Source organism: Citrus sinensis, chromosome 9 (assembly GCF_022201045.2).
Source record: "Citrus sinensis cultivar Valencia sweet orange chromosome 9, DVS_A1.0, whole genome shotgun sequence".
In the NCBI taxonomy this organism is placed as follows: domain Eukaryota; kingdom Viridiplantae; phylum Streptophyta; class Magnoliopsida; order Sapindales; family Rutaceae; genus Citrus; species Citrus sinensis.
The window spans coordinates 22309028-22323598 of NC_068564.1; the positions used below are offsets into that span (position 1 = coordinate 22309028).

Consider the following 14571-nt stretch of genomic DNA (forward strand, 5'->3'; position numbering starts at 1 on the left):
ATTAGTTCATGAGAATATAAAGAGAATCCATGAATTTTATGGGAAACATTCAAGTTAGATAATAGAGAAGAGAGAAAGAAAAACTCAAGAAGTTATCTCTCTCCAATATCTACAATTGACTTCTCTAAACTGTTGCTCCCGGATTTCCAGCAGCTTCTCTTGTTCTTTTCTTGCTCTCGATTTTCTCTCCATTTTTCAGTTGTTGTGCGGCTGCCTTCTTGTCTGCTGTTGCTTTCGCTTGGCTTTTCCCTTTTATAATGTTGTGGCTTGTAAAATCCTCTTATGAAAAGAATTAATAGCAAAAGCCTAGCCGTCTGTTTCATTCCTAAGCCAATCAGAATTGAAACCAAAGCCCATCCACGTGACTTGCCATATTCTCTTTGTAAATGAATTCTTCAATGCTTCCTCACGTGCATGCGTGCTTAATAATTAATTAAATTAAATCCTTTGTGATTTGTTCCAATTAATTCTCTTTATTTCTTTCCCTTTTTGATTCCTTTAAGTGGATTTCCTCCTGAATGTTCCGATTTTATTCTTCTTTAATCCCATATTGTACTAAAATAAGAAAATATAAAAATTAAGATAAAATTATCATAATAAAATATAATTTAACATAAAATTAAGTTATGGAAGCATTAAAATAATAGATAAATATGAGCACATCAAATATGTCCCACAAATAATTATATGTATTGTATTTAAGGTTCGTGATTCTTCATTTTTAAAACACAAATACAATGTTATTTTGTGAAGTCACTTCGAAACTCCATACTAACTCCATATTCAATAGCTTGCTGAAAGAATAGTTGCTAAAAATGTTCGTGCTGCTGGAGTTGTAGTTGCTATTATGCAAAATAAAACATCATGTTATAATAAGAAATACACTAGATAAGATTATATATATATATATATATATAAAATGACTACCCTTATTACTAGTTCTCCGCATAATTGGAAACTCTTTTTTTTTTAACCATATTCTCTATAATAATTAAACATTTCAGTTTCACTATCAAATAACATCTCAATTATTGGCTCATCACCCTCTAAATCGTCCTCTTCAACTTCAATAGTTTTTTCCATATTCTTTATCCGTACAAAATGAATATATTTCATATTAACCAACTGGAAAAAACATAAATTATAAAAAGAAAATGTGCTATAAATTTAAATACCACATAAAATTATTGAAAAAATGATTAAGTGCAATTATAGCATTGTTTTGTCAATGTCCGTGAGCATTATAGGCAGCCCAACTTTTGCTAGAAATTGTAATTACACACATCGCAGTACAGTTAATTTGTGTGTTTACCAATTGCTGTTGTAGAAGAAAGAAGAGTTCTTGAAGATGGAAAACAGTTCATTTATAAGCAACAAGATTTTCAAAGAAGTGATTTTTTTTAATTAATTCTTCTAGTACAATTAATTTATCATTTTCTGCGAATTAACTCTAACAAAAGAGCATGTGTTATGTACAACATTATTTAGTTACAGACATTGTGGAATTTAAAACCCTTGGCAACCATTTCAGAAAATAAAGCAATGGCTGACCTTGAAATCACTTTGTTGAGGGAGCAATGCCTGCGGATTTGGGCGAGAGAGAGGCCGCAAGAAACACCAAATCCAACCAAGAGAGTGAGGGAGCAGAGACAAAACAGAGAAAGGAGCTGCGTGGTGAGTGACGGAGAATACAGAACGGAGTGATGAGTTTGGAGACTAGGGATGGCAATTGTACCCGCAAATCCGCCCGCCAAAACCTGTCCGTTGCGGGTAATTTTATCCGTTGCGGGCGGGTTTATTATTATAAACTAAAACCCGCACATGGATGCGAGTGAGTTTGGTATTAACCTTATATCCGATGGATACTCGCATTGATATCCACCAAACCGCAATATTTTTTCCAAATATTTTTAATTTAATTTTAATCTAAAAAATGTAGAAAGAAAATAATGTAATAATTCGAATTACCAAATATCAAAAGGCCTAAAGTTGTGTATATTATATACCTATTATAATTTTGTATGTAGTATTTTTCTTTACCTTAATACATGAATTATTTTATTATTATAATTTTTTTTCTCCGAATTAGTATTTGAAACTATTAATCTTAATTATTATTTTAGGAATCGTGTTGGATGAGTGCTTATTGTGGTGAATGAAATGAAGATCTTCTCTTGGAGTTTGTTTTAAATGATAATATGAAATGTAATTGTTATTTTTAGGTAGTAGTTTGTGTTTTTTAAATGAATTTGTGTGATTTATACTTATATTTAAGAATTTGTGTTGGATTCATGTTAAAATTTAAAATTTTCATTTATATTGGTTAAATATAAAATTGAGTATGTTATATAAAATTTGAGGTTATTATTATAAATTTATATATTAAATATTTATGATTTTAAATGCGGAAACCTACAAAAAATTCACCGGGTATCATTGCGAGTTTAGTAATTATTAAAATCCGCTGCGGGTGGATTTTCTTAAAAAAATTAAAACCTGCTGCGGGTTGCGGGTGGGTTTGATAATTTAAATTTTGTGCGGGTTTGGGTTTGGTAATGGCAATCCTGCTGCGGGCGGTGCCCATTACCATCCCCTATTGGAGACGCCTGATCAGATTGACAGGAGAGAGAGGAGCTGCATTATTTTGCTGGATTTGGTGCGGGGAGAAGGGAGTTTGCGTGCTTGTGTGTTGTTTGATGCACGTACGAAGAGGCTTTTGTGCACACTTTTGTGTAAATATCGGAACTGTTAGGACATTATTGATATTAAAATTTATTTTTAAATATTAGAAAGAATAGTTTAAGAATTATGATGATATCAATAATTTTTGCTTCATTGTTAAGTTCAAAGTTGTAACCTAGAACTAGACCGTATGGAGCATATTAGATTTTAAAACTGAAATCAAACTTATCTAAACTAACTGAGATAAAAATAAATATGATGGGCAACTTACTCAAAGAGTTTGCAAAATAAGTGGAGTTAGCAAAATAAAAAGACTAATAGTAATTTGCTAAATAGGCCATGCATTAACTCATTTAACTTGTGTAACCAATGAGGAGCTTACTACGTTACAGATTCTGTAACATACAGCACCAATGCATGCACCACAGGTGTCCTGCTTATGGAGAAAAAAAGGGTGCAAATGCTTTTGTCTGGTAGCTGGTTAAGCACAATCAGTAAGTTACAGAATCTGTAACTAAGCCTGCTCCAACCAATGATAGTACTTGCTTTCACTTTTATTCCATTGGCAATTACTTTTATTGGACATTATGTACCTTAAAAATTTTAATTACATTTAAACCCATGATTTGCATTGGTAATTTACTCCTCCAACTTCTAACAATTATTTTGTATTTAATTTTATTTTTATAATTAGATTATCATGTTAGAACCTTCCGCATTATATCAAAATGACATAAATAGTTGCTCATTATTTGCCACACTCTTAAAAAATGACAACATTCTGTTTTTTTTTTTTTGCGTAATTATTAATATACATTAATGTCGATCAACTTTAAGCCGAACTTTTTGAACCACACAAAATTCTTATGGCATTAAAATTCTAAAAAATAAATATGAATGAATTTTCAATCTCTCTTGATATGAATTCTTTTAAGCTTATCTTTACATGAGGATACGTGGAAAAGTTATCATCACAACCCCCGTAAATCATCATTCCTTTTTGTTGTTTTATTAATGAAAAGTTGATCAATGCTACTATGAGCACATAATAGCGTTTTGTGACACGTGGGTGGCCAAAAGAAAAAAAAAACTTATAATACCTTCAAATAGGGGTCTAAATCGTATAATTTTATGGAGAAAATTATAGTATAACGATGTATCGTACTATTATTACAATCAATCGTTTGATTCTAATAAATTTATCCATCTAAATAAATTAAATGATTGGATGTAATGGTGACATAATATTACTGTTGTACCGTAATCAGACCCTAATTTTATATGGTTCATCACTTCATCTAAAATTTATAACAAGTCCAATATGTCATTTTCAAATATGTACGTAAATTTGGACGGTAGAGGTGATAATTTAAATTCGTATAAGTAGTTGAGGGAAACCATTTCAAATTTCAAAAGCTTCATGGCTCATGGAAACAGATCCGGTGCTCAGCTGAGCTTGTGCTGAGCACCGGATCAATGGTCAACAATTACCTCATGTGAGTTTTAAATAATTGCTGACTATTGATCCGGTGCTCAGCACAAGATCAGCTGAGCATCGGATCATGGTCCCATGACTCATACTTAAAATTTGTGATACCGAGAGAGACTAATAAAAGAGCTCATTGCCATCACTTGCATTAATAATAAAAATAATTTTTTAAACTGCATTAAAAATAATATTTTATTACCTTATTACTGCAACAAGGAAGTAAACAAACTAGGAAGAAATTTAACTAAAAGAAAATATATATGAGAAAGTAAATAAATAAAAGGGTTTATTACATCTGATGTGAGTTATTCTTAATGAGAAAATCTCAAACGGGAAAGCTCACTTATCCATAAATAGCAAAAAGCATTATTAAAAAGAATGAAAAATCCTAAATTAATTTTGTCATAAATTAGTTAAGACAACAATTTACTTCAATCCACTTAACTTGTCGCATTCACCTTTTCTGGATGTGTTATTTCCGCAATCCGCATCATCCTCTACAATGAAGGGCACTTTCTCTCCGATCTGTAAAATCCCAAATATTCGGGATTAAATATTATTACATAAATTTTTAATTATTAAATCAAAGAGTTATGCTCCGTTGTAGGTGTACACGTAAATTTCTGTGTGGATGTGCACTGTTACAGCATTGTAAGAAGGGGCATTACGGACGTTTGCACTTCAGTATTTTCATTTAATTAAAATTAACTCTAATAATTACTAACCCAAAAATTTCAATTGGTAGGTGATTTTGAAAAGTAATTTCTTACTAAATCAAGAAACAAAAATTAGAGATAACAAATCAATTGCTCTCTCAAAAAATAAAGAAGTTGAGTGGCCAAACGGCAGCAGTTCAAGCCTCTACTCATATGTAACGACTTATTTTCTTTCTTAATTATGGTATATAATTAAGTGAATGTGACTTTCTCTTTTTCGAAATATGAGTGGAATAAATATTTTTCAAATATTAAAGATAATCATAAATATCAGTTGTAGTCTCACACAATGAGTTGTTAAAAAAAAAATCTGTTTATTGGCATTTCAGATTTCAATTGGTATTTTTAAAAAAATAAATAGATAAATAAGAATAAATAAGACCTGTGGTTGGGCAGGATCATTAGCTGCGTTTGCAGTCTTGGTCCGAGCTGTATCTGCATCATGCTGCACAGACTGTACCCACTCTTCGATCTTTTCCTGCCCAAAACACAAACCAATAGCACCAACATAGTTCAATAGAATGAATTAAATTTAGGCTTGTTAAAAGCATATGATTTACATGGTTAGCCCCGTAGTTTACTCATTTGAGGTCTAAGATTCTAAGATTCTTGCCCTTACTATGTCTTTTTCCCTTAAACAATAATAAATTTCACTCGAAATAAGCTTAAACATCAAAATATAAGTCCTGGTAGGCATGTAGCTAAATAAAAAGATAATTTGTCTTGCCTGAGTTAATTGTGCTTGGGCTTGAGCTTCGATTGTATTGACTGCTTGTTGTATGTTAGACATATTTTCTCAGAAGAAATTTTGTGTTTATGGAATTTAAAAACTTAATCCTTTTCCCTTAGGCTTTTTCTAGATTCAAAAACTTAATTTTGTTGAGCAAATGTGTCGATTGATCCATGAAGATGAAGAGCGAGTAATTCTGCTATAGACGTGGAGTTTTATTAGAGGCTTAATTTGATAAGCTGATGTAGCCCTCTTACTATTAAGAGAGAAATATGCCTCTCCATAAGTTATTTTGCATACATCAAAATTACCATTTTTTTTTGTGCCTTTTTTCAATGACATTATATTAAAATAGAAACGTCATAGTCTTAGATACTCTAAATGCAACGAATATTCGTTAATTCACATGCGAATTAAGTTGTTTGACTTTTTTTTTTTGAATGAGAATTATTACTCATGATATTTATAATGATATAAGTACTGAGACCAATTTACATCAATTCTGATATGGCACCGTTCAGATTTTTAACCCTCTCAAATATTTAAGGAACGTCAACTCTTATCCTATGAGAAAGACTGCCTTCACTCAAACTTTACGACTCAAAAAAAAATAATTTAAATTAAACTCCTGCAATACATCTGCGGAGACTCGAACCACTTCCCTCATATTTGTGAGGGAGTGGCTCTAAGTTTTTTGACTTAAAATGCCGATTTGTGACTTGCACAACTTGTTTAAGTTTTTACAGCACTAAAGCCCCAGATCTTGTGATCTTGGTCATGACAATTACTGTGCCACATATTAATCATGTGACAATGCGTTGCGACACTAGCCTTAATTATTAAGTTATATTTGTTAACCTTGCCGGAAAAAAACAAAAAGTTGTATGTATGTTCCTTGCTTTTGAAGAATAGAAAAAGGATAATAATTTATATCTCAATTTTTTTTTATTTTAAATAATATATCATTAATTGAGTGGTTAATAATAATTTTTATAAAATTTTAGTGAATTATTTATACTATTACTAATTAATTGACATTTGCCTCTAATTTAATATAGATTTTACGAATAAAAAATTTAAGATGTACTTCTCTAATAAAAATGGCTTGGCCTCCGTAATAAAAATGCACTTGCCAAGAAATTAATTAACAACAAATAACAAATTAACAAAAGGCTATGAGATGGCAATATTAACGAATAATCTCATTATCAAAAAATTTGAACCAACGATTTTGGATAAACAACTATGCAAATTGCCAATTGAAAACACAAGCGACAGAAGTTAGGTTTATTTGAGCAGATTGTAAATTCAACGATCATGATTCAGTGGTGGCCCACCTCAGATCAAACCAAGGCCACATATTAACTGACAAAATCCTGATCAAGGAATCATCGAGATCCTGATAGAATATATACATTATGCAGTTCCCACTGGAGATGTTTAGGCCCTGCACGTGGCGATCGCTAACTGATCATGGCACTATCCACCAGACGTGTCGGCCTCGACTTCCTTAGACTTCTTTTCGCGTGGACGTCAAAAGAACCTTGCGAAGTAAAACGACAACCCCTTAACATTTCTTAAGCCGAAAGAACATGACACGTGATGCAGCGGCTTTCCTAGCGGGTCAGTTTTCAGATCTTTTAACTTAAAGCAGGTAAAAGCGCGTCCGCTGGAACGTTCACGCGCATCGTCCATCTCACCGTCCATGATCACATGCACCGAGCAATCGTAGCCGCTGCCTGCTGAACCGCCCTCCTCTCGACACGTGTCCCGAACGTAATGGCAACCCTCTGGATTTATATTTTAATCTTATCCGAACCTGAGGCTTATATATTTACAAGGCTTGTTGTTCAACCAGGAGCCCCACTACACAAGCACACGATATCAGACTTTCCATTCAAAAAAACTAAAGAACGTTGAGCCAAAAAAAAAAAAAAAACTAAAGAACGAAAAAGATAAAAAACAAAAAAAAAAATTTCTCTGTTATTTTCTCGGGAAAATCAAATCTTCGCGCAAAATGGCTTTGAATCTAACACACCAGATCGGTACACTAGCTGGAACACCAATTCAGATGGACACAGGCGTCGTGTCCGGCGATTCAACGGGGACGGTGAACGCATCGGCGGTGTGGAAACCGGTGTCAACAGATTTGCGCTGTGCGATCCAAAAACCTGATCTGAAGGACACAATGTCGCCACCAGTGAGCCCCTGCCGGTCGCCGGTACTGTCGAGCATGCGAGCAGATCTGTCAGTGGCATGCCGCGCATTCGCGACAGAGTCTCCGACGGCGGCAGCGGTGACGGAGTTCTCCGAGGAGGTTGGCGGCGAGATGTACAAGCAGGGCGGCTTGCAAGAAAAGGGGAACGGAGTGCCGGTGTTCGTGATGATGCCGCTGGACAGCGTGACGATGTCGAATACTGTGAATAGAAAGAAGGCGATGGACGCGAGTCTCAGGGCGTTGAAGAGCGCGGGAGTGGAAGGAGTTATGATGGACGTGTGGTGGGGCCTGGTCGAGAGGGACCAGCCCGGCCATTACAATTGGGGTGGCTATTCTGACTTGCTCGAAATGGCCAAACGACACGGCCTCAAGGTTCAGGCCGTCATGTCGTTTCACCAGTGCGGCGGCAACGTCGGTGATTCCGTCTCGTACGTATTACTATAAATTTACTTTTTTTTTTCAATTTCATCCATTGTTCCATACTAGTTTAGCTAATGTGCGTAACACGCCTCTAGAAGAGCGCGTGATTTTAATTTGTTTCAAAAGTTGAGTCACTTTCCTTTCATTTTGGAAAGATTTCATTCACACGTGATGCATGAATAGATCGTACCAAGATGAGAATGAATACACACGGGATTACGTTGACGTACACGTTACGTTAATTTATTTAATTTTTAAAATTTATTTAGGCTCTGTTTGGTATATCTAGAAATCTCTCTAAATATGATATAATTTTTTTAATAGAATTTATTTATCGTGAGAAGAACTTTTATGTAGAACTTTTAACCAAAAAATTTAGATGTTTAATTGTTATCGAGATTTTTTATTAAAAATCTAAAATTATTAGATAAGCTTTTAAAAGTTTTGTTAAGAAAGGGAAGAGTTGATATTGTTAAATAAATAAAGAATATTTTTAGATATTTTAATATTTTAATAAGTTATTTAACTTTTACTGTTAAAAGTTTAAAATTAAAGGTTTTGTTGGTATTGGGAAAATAATTTTTTTAATTTTTAAAAGTTTTACTAAAATAATAAAGAATTTAAAATAATTTATAGAATTAAGTAAAATAATTTATAGAATTAAGTAAATACATAATGTTATTAGATAAGCATGTGAGAAGTTATTACTTAATTGGATTTTGGATATCTTAATTTTGAAAGTCATCTGTCAAATGATGACGTGGATTTTTATAATTGCCAAAATGCTAGTGTTCAATGTTGGCATAGTTATGAAAAGACCAAAATGTCCCTCACCTCATTAATAAAATTGCTGTTTTTACTTTTGTGTACAGTATCCCTTTACCCAAGTGGGTTGTAGAAGAAGTTGACAAAGACCAAGATCTTGTGTATACTGATCAATGGGGGATGAGGAATTACGAGTACATTTCACTAGGTTGTGATACCATTCCGGTCCTGAAAGGTCGAATGCCTGTCCAGTGTTACTCTGACTTCATGCGTGCCTTCAAAGACAAGTTCAAGGACCTTCTTGGTGACACCATTGTGGTAAATACTCACATAACTTGTTAATACTTTTCAATTTAGATTGTTAAAGTAGAAGGCTGGTTGATGAATGCTAAATTATTTGTTACATATAGGAAATCCAAGTGGGAATGGGTCCAGCTGGTGAGCTGCGTTACCCTTCGTATCCAGAGCAGAATGGGACATGGAAATTCCCAGGAATTGGAGCTTTCCAGTGTTATGATAAGGTATTTGCTAATTTTTTTTTTCTTGTGTTGTTTTGAGTCTGGTAAATTTGCGGTGGGATTTGTAGCGTGTGGTTCTCATATTGGTGTTTGATGTCTTGATGCAGTATATGCTCAGTAGCTTAAAAGCAGCAGCTGAATCTGCTGGTAAGCCAGAATGGGGCAGCACAGGCCCTACTGATGCTGGACATTACAACAACTGGCCAGAAGATACACAGTTTTTCCGAAAAGAAAATGGTGGTTGGTGTAGCCCTTATGGTGAATTTTTCCTAAGCTGGTATTCGCAGATGCTCTTAGATCACGGAGAGAGAATTCTCTCATCTGCCAAGGCAATTTTCGATGCTACAGGTGTTAAGATCTCGGTTAAGGTTGCAGGAATCCACTGGCACTATGGGTCTAGGTCCCATGCCCCTGAGCTCACAGCTGGATATTACAATACACGATTCCGTGATGGTTACCTCCCTATTGCCCAGATGCTAGCACGACATGGTGCCATATTCAACTTTACTTGCATAGAGATGCGTGATCATGAACAACCACAAGATGCCCTTTGTGCACCTGAGAAGCTAGTCAAGCAAGTGGCTTCAGCAACTCAGAAAGCACACGTTCCACTGGCTGGGGAAAATGCGTTGCCACGTTATGATGAATACGCTCACGAGCAGATCTTGCGAGCAGCATCACTTGATGTAGACAAACAGATGTGTGCATTCACGTACTTGAGGATGAATCCACATTTATTCCAACCCGATAATTGGAGACAGTTTGTGGCATTTGTGAAGAAGATGAATGAAGGGAAGGATGTTCACCGGTGTTTGGAGCAAGTGGAGCGCGAAGCTGAGCACTTCGTCCATGTGACCCAGCCATTGGTGCAAGAGGCTGCCGTGGCCCTTATGCACTAAAAGGCTATGTTTTGTTTTGTTACGACATGCCTTGTTGCAAGTTTTCTTTCAAGTTAGAAAAAATGACTAGGTCCCTCATTTTGCTATGGCTCTTTTTATTATGCTGTAGCTTTTTAAAATGTTAAGTCACTTATATACATATGTATTGTTTCTATAAACACGTTAAACCAGATGTAATGTAATAAAACAAATTTATTCAGCTATGAAACTTCCTATTATAAGTTCTTGCATTTGTGCCCGGAAGATCTGTAATTTATGTCGCATTATCACAACAGCACCTATAGGGGATTTCAAAATTTGAAGGGGTAGACTCTAATATGTCATAAGAGGAAAGGGTCGCTGCCTTTTTGTGTGAAAAGAGTAGAAGAATTGGTTACAGTAGCATTCAAATCCGCAAGCAAATGATTGTCAAATACGTGAGAGCTATTACTAGCTTTTAAGAAAAACTCAGTCCCAACTTCTGTCTCAATCTCATTCACTCGAATACACACCATGGCAAACCAACTAAAGAAATGCTCCAGTATTAACCAATTCATCAGCTTTTGTGCGAGTAGGTTGCACTTTATAGATTACACTATTTTAGCCTTCCCCCAGATGCAAGAACCCAATGTTTTCGTGTATCATGTCTTTAATTCGCTGCGTCACCCACTTCAAGCTATTACATTTTATTTACATATGTTGAGAGCTGAAGTTTTTCTCACAAGTTAAAAGTTTTTCATCCTTGATTAACGCTTGCTCACTGTTGTTGGGTATTTGTTGTGGAGAAGCTGTGCATGGGCAGGTTTGGGAGAAGGGATTCAGTTCACATGTGTTTGTGCAAACGGCTATGGCGAAGGGTGTTTGATGAATGCCTCAAAAGAGAGATCTTTTTTCATGGACTACAATGGTTTTGGCCCATGTTCGAGCTGGAGATGTAAGTTCTTCGAGTTCGAGAAGATTGTTTGATGAGATGCCTGAAAGGAACTTCGCCACGTGGAACACTATGATTGATGCATATGCAACATTGGGGAATGTTGGGGCCGCTGAGTTATTATTTAACAAATTGCCGGCAAGGGATATACGTTCATGGGCTACCATGTGTTAGAAAAAATAACAGTGAGTTAAACAGCAGCAAGAACAACATCTGGAATTAAATCAGGGAAAAAAAATTAACGAAACAAAGGAAATAAACCCGAAGCTTGTAAAACAGTGGTCTTAAAACAAATTTACCACATACTGTTGTGCTTTAGGTTTGCTGATAATTGTTTCTCATGATACAATGGGTACGAATTATCCGTCAAGCACAGATAAAATAATTCTAGCGAATCACAACAGCGTACAAACTCGGTAAAAAATAAGACGTCAGAAGGAAAAAAGAAATTTTGAAGTACTCTGTGTGCTAGTTGTTCTTGCGTGTGAAAAACAGAAGAAGAAGCTGTCTTTTTATATACATGTGAGTATGTAACAGTAGTATAAAATTAAATTTCTGAATTCAATATATGTGATTTAATATTGTAACAGCTAATTGAATTTAAACAATTCAATTCAGCCTATTGAATTCAAAAATTAAATTGCACAATAGCCCAAAAAATAATTGTGAAGCTGTTATAAATCTTTTGAATTCAAAAGATGTGAAAATGTTACCAAAAAAAAAAAAATATTTAAAAGAAAATAAAAAACGTGTCATGCAAGCTTAGGTGATTTTGGGCTCATATTCGTGTACGCACACGAGTTCAACCAAATCCATAAATCATGAAGTCGAAAACTATGGATGCATGGTTGATCTAATGAGCAAAATTGGCTTCCTTGAAGATGCCTTAAAACTAATAAGAAGCAGGAAATGTCAACCAAATGCAGTTATTTATTAGGTGGGTGTAAGCTTTATGGGAACTTGGAGATTGCTCATATCGCTGTTAACGAGTTAATGGTTTTTGGAGCCAAATAATAGCGGGTACTGCACCCTTGTGCGTAACATGTACACCGAAATGAGCCGATGGGCCGATGTCGCGATAATTATGGTTGCCATGAAGGAGCTGGGGATTGAAAAGAGATGTCCTGATTCAAGTTGGATTGAAATGGAAAGGACGGTTTATCTGTTTACAGCCTCTGATAAATCTCACCCAGCCTCCTAGGGATGGCAATGGGGAGGGGAGGGGAGGGGACCGATCTTCCCGTACCCATCCCCGATATTTTGCGTATGTTCCCATCCCCTTCCCGTCCCCGTCAGAATTACTTGAGAGAATCATCATCCCCTCCCCGAATAATAACAGGGGATCCCCGAGGGTCCCTGATCCCCGAATAACTAATACATTTTTTTTCGATTTTGAGTTAATCATATTAAAATAAAAAATTCAAATAAAAATAAAGTTCGAAATATATCTTACATTAATATTTATTACAAAAGTCACATACATTAAATTAGTAAGTAACGCAACATGCAAAGGATACAAACTTATTTTACAAACTATCATGAACAAATTAATAGTATAATACAAAATTGTTACAAATAAAATTGAATTTAGATTCAAAATTAACTTTTTCAATGGTGGCGTGGGCACTTTATAAATGTGGACTATTCCCTTTACAACACAATAGTTAAATCGGAGCAAATTAAAAGTAAATATTAGATTAGATTAGATTAGATATTAAAATTGTGATTCGTTGTGGGCAATTATAACATCTAAAATTAAATAAAAAATAGATTTAAGTTTAAAATATTTAAAGAATATCAAAATTAAAAAAAAATGTTTGGCTAATAGAATCTACTCGGTCTTTTTAATGTCCTAAATAAAAATTTAGAACTTTAATTAGCTAATTAGGCCTAAAAGTTTAATAATATAAATATTTTGATATTTTTTATTTTTACCAATATTTATAATTTTATAATTTAAATTTTATAATTTATTTACTAGTAATTTTAAAAAATTAAAATTAAATTAAAAATTAAAATGGGGAAATGGGTAGGGGATGGGGATTCCACCTCATCCCCGTCCCCTCCCCGAATAAGAAATTGGGTAAAAAAATTTCTCCGTCCCCTCCCCGAATAAGAAATTGGGTATGAAATTATCCTCATACCCTCTCCGAATGGGGAAAATCCCCGAGGGTACCCGTTCCCGTGGGGATTTTTGCCATCCCTACAGCCTCCGAGGAAATTTACTCGTTATTTTCTAAATTAGATGGGCAGCTAAAGCTGGCCAGCTATGTACCTGAACTCGAGGCTATGTTATAGCGATACAATGTTCATCAATTCAAAATATGCCGTTAAGAGGAGGTAACTAACTCTGCCTTTTCAGGGGGTTGCATTGACGTCAAACCTGCTTAAGACATAAGGAAGTTGAAGGATAGTGATTGATATTTACCAATTAGTTTGATCATTATTTTGCGGATGTAACCGTTTAATCATTAATCTGAATGTTTCAATGGTCCACATAGCAGTGTGCTGTGTGCGGGTTCGAACCACTTGTCTCCCACATCTGTGTCAAAGCTTCTTTTCTTCCCCAGTTACGTGGTAGAATGTTTTAATTAATTTTGTTGCATTACACAACTGCTGCCACTATCACTTCACTTCGCTTTACTAATGGCTTCCCTTCAAGTTCACAGCATAAAGTTACAATTCTGTCCCAATCACATTTCCTCTTTTCCACGTTTCACCGCTTTCAGTGTCTCAACTTTCCTCAGAAACCATTTTCTGGGAAAGTTGAGTTGGTCTTCACTTGCCCACGAAGCTATCAAAGCAAAGGGGATAAGGGTTATTCAGTTTGCTGCTTTTGAAAAACAAAGGATGCTGAGATTGATAAGATCGAAGATAAAGAACAAGATAAAAGGCTACCGTTTGATATTAATCTTGCTTTCACAACCCCACCCTGTAATTAAATTTAAATTAATTTTTTTTTTAAATATTGTGTGCCCATGTGATTTATTTGGTTGTTTAGTGCTTTGGTTTGTGATTAGGAAAGGGTCGGGAGGAAAGAGGTTGATGCTTCAGGTTGCAAGACTGTGTATCTCTTTGAGTATGTTGCCATTTTCAGTTTTCACTCTAGTCATTTTGTTTTTCTAATTTTTTTGAATACTTGTTCATGCCGTTATTTACGTGTGCTCATACCTTTTGAACGAATACATAGAATGATAGAAGTGAACTCGGTGATGAACTGGGAA

At 34.8% G+C, this 14571-nt stretch overlaps 2 protein-coding genes across 2 annotated transcripts in view; both read left to right on the plus strand.

Annotated features, from left to right (window-relative positions):
- The first annotated feature begins 7459 nt into the window (after window positions 1-7459).
- On the plus strand, window positions 7460-10661 carry LOC102626673 (beta-amylase 1, chloroplastic). The gene is made up of 4 exons (XM_006493931.4): window positions 7460-8263; window positions 9128-9338; window positions 9431-9541; window positions 9646-10661. The coding sequence occupies exons 1-4, from the start codon at window positions 7635-7637 to the stop codon at window positions 10435-10437; spliced, it is 1743 nt and encodes a 580-aa protein (XP_006493994.2). The 5' UTR covers window positions 7460-7634; the 3' UTR covers window positions 10438-10661.
- Window positions 10662-13978: 3317 nt separating this feature from the next.
- The window catches only part of LOC102627249 (uncharacterized), a 42691-nt gene continuing 42098 nt past the window's right edge, over window positions 13979-14571 (plus strand). Inside the window, exons 1-2 of the mRNA XM_052434430.1 lie at window positions 13979-14281; window positions 14368-14426. Coding sequence (XP_052290390.1) covers window positions 13994-14281; window positions 14368-14426 — 347 coding nt within the window. The 5' untranslated portion in view covers window positions 13979-13993. The remainder of the gene's footprint in view (window positions 14282-14367; window positions 14427-14571) is intronic.

Bases quoted from the DNA above. Each gene is read 5' to 3' on its own strand.
- LOC102626673 (XM_006493931.4), top strand. From the start codon at position 7,635: ATGGCTTTGAATCTAACACACCAGATCGGTACACTAGCTGGAACACCA. The intron at 8,264-9,127 runs GTACGTATTACT...TTTTGTGTACAG, and splicing joins AACGTCGGTGATTCCGTCTC to TATCCCTTTACCCAAGTGGG. The intron at 9,339-9,430 runs GTAAATACTCAC...TGTTACATATAG, and splicing joins TTCTTGGTGACACCATTGTG to GAAATCCAAGTGGGAATGGG.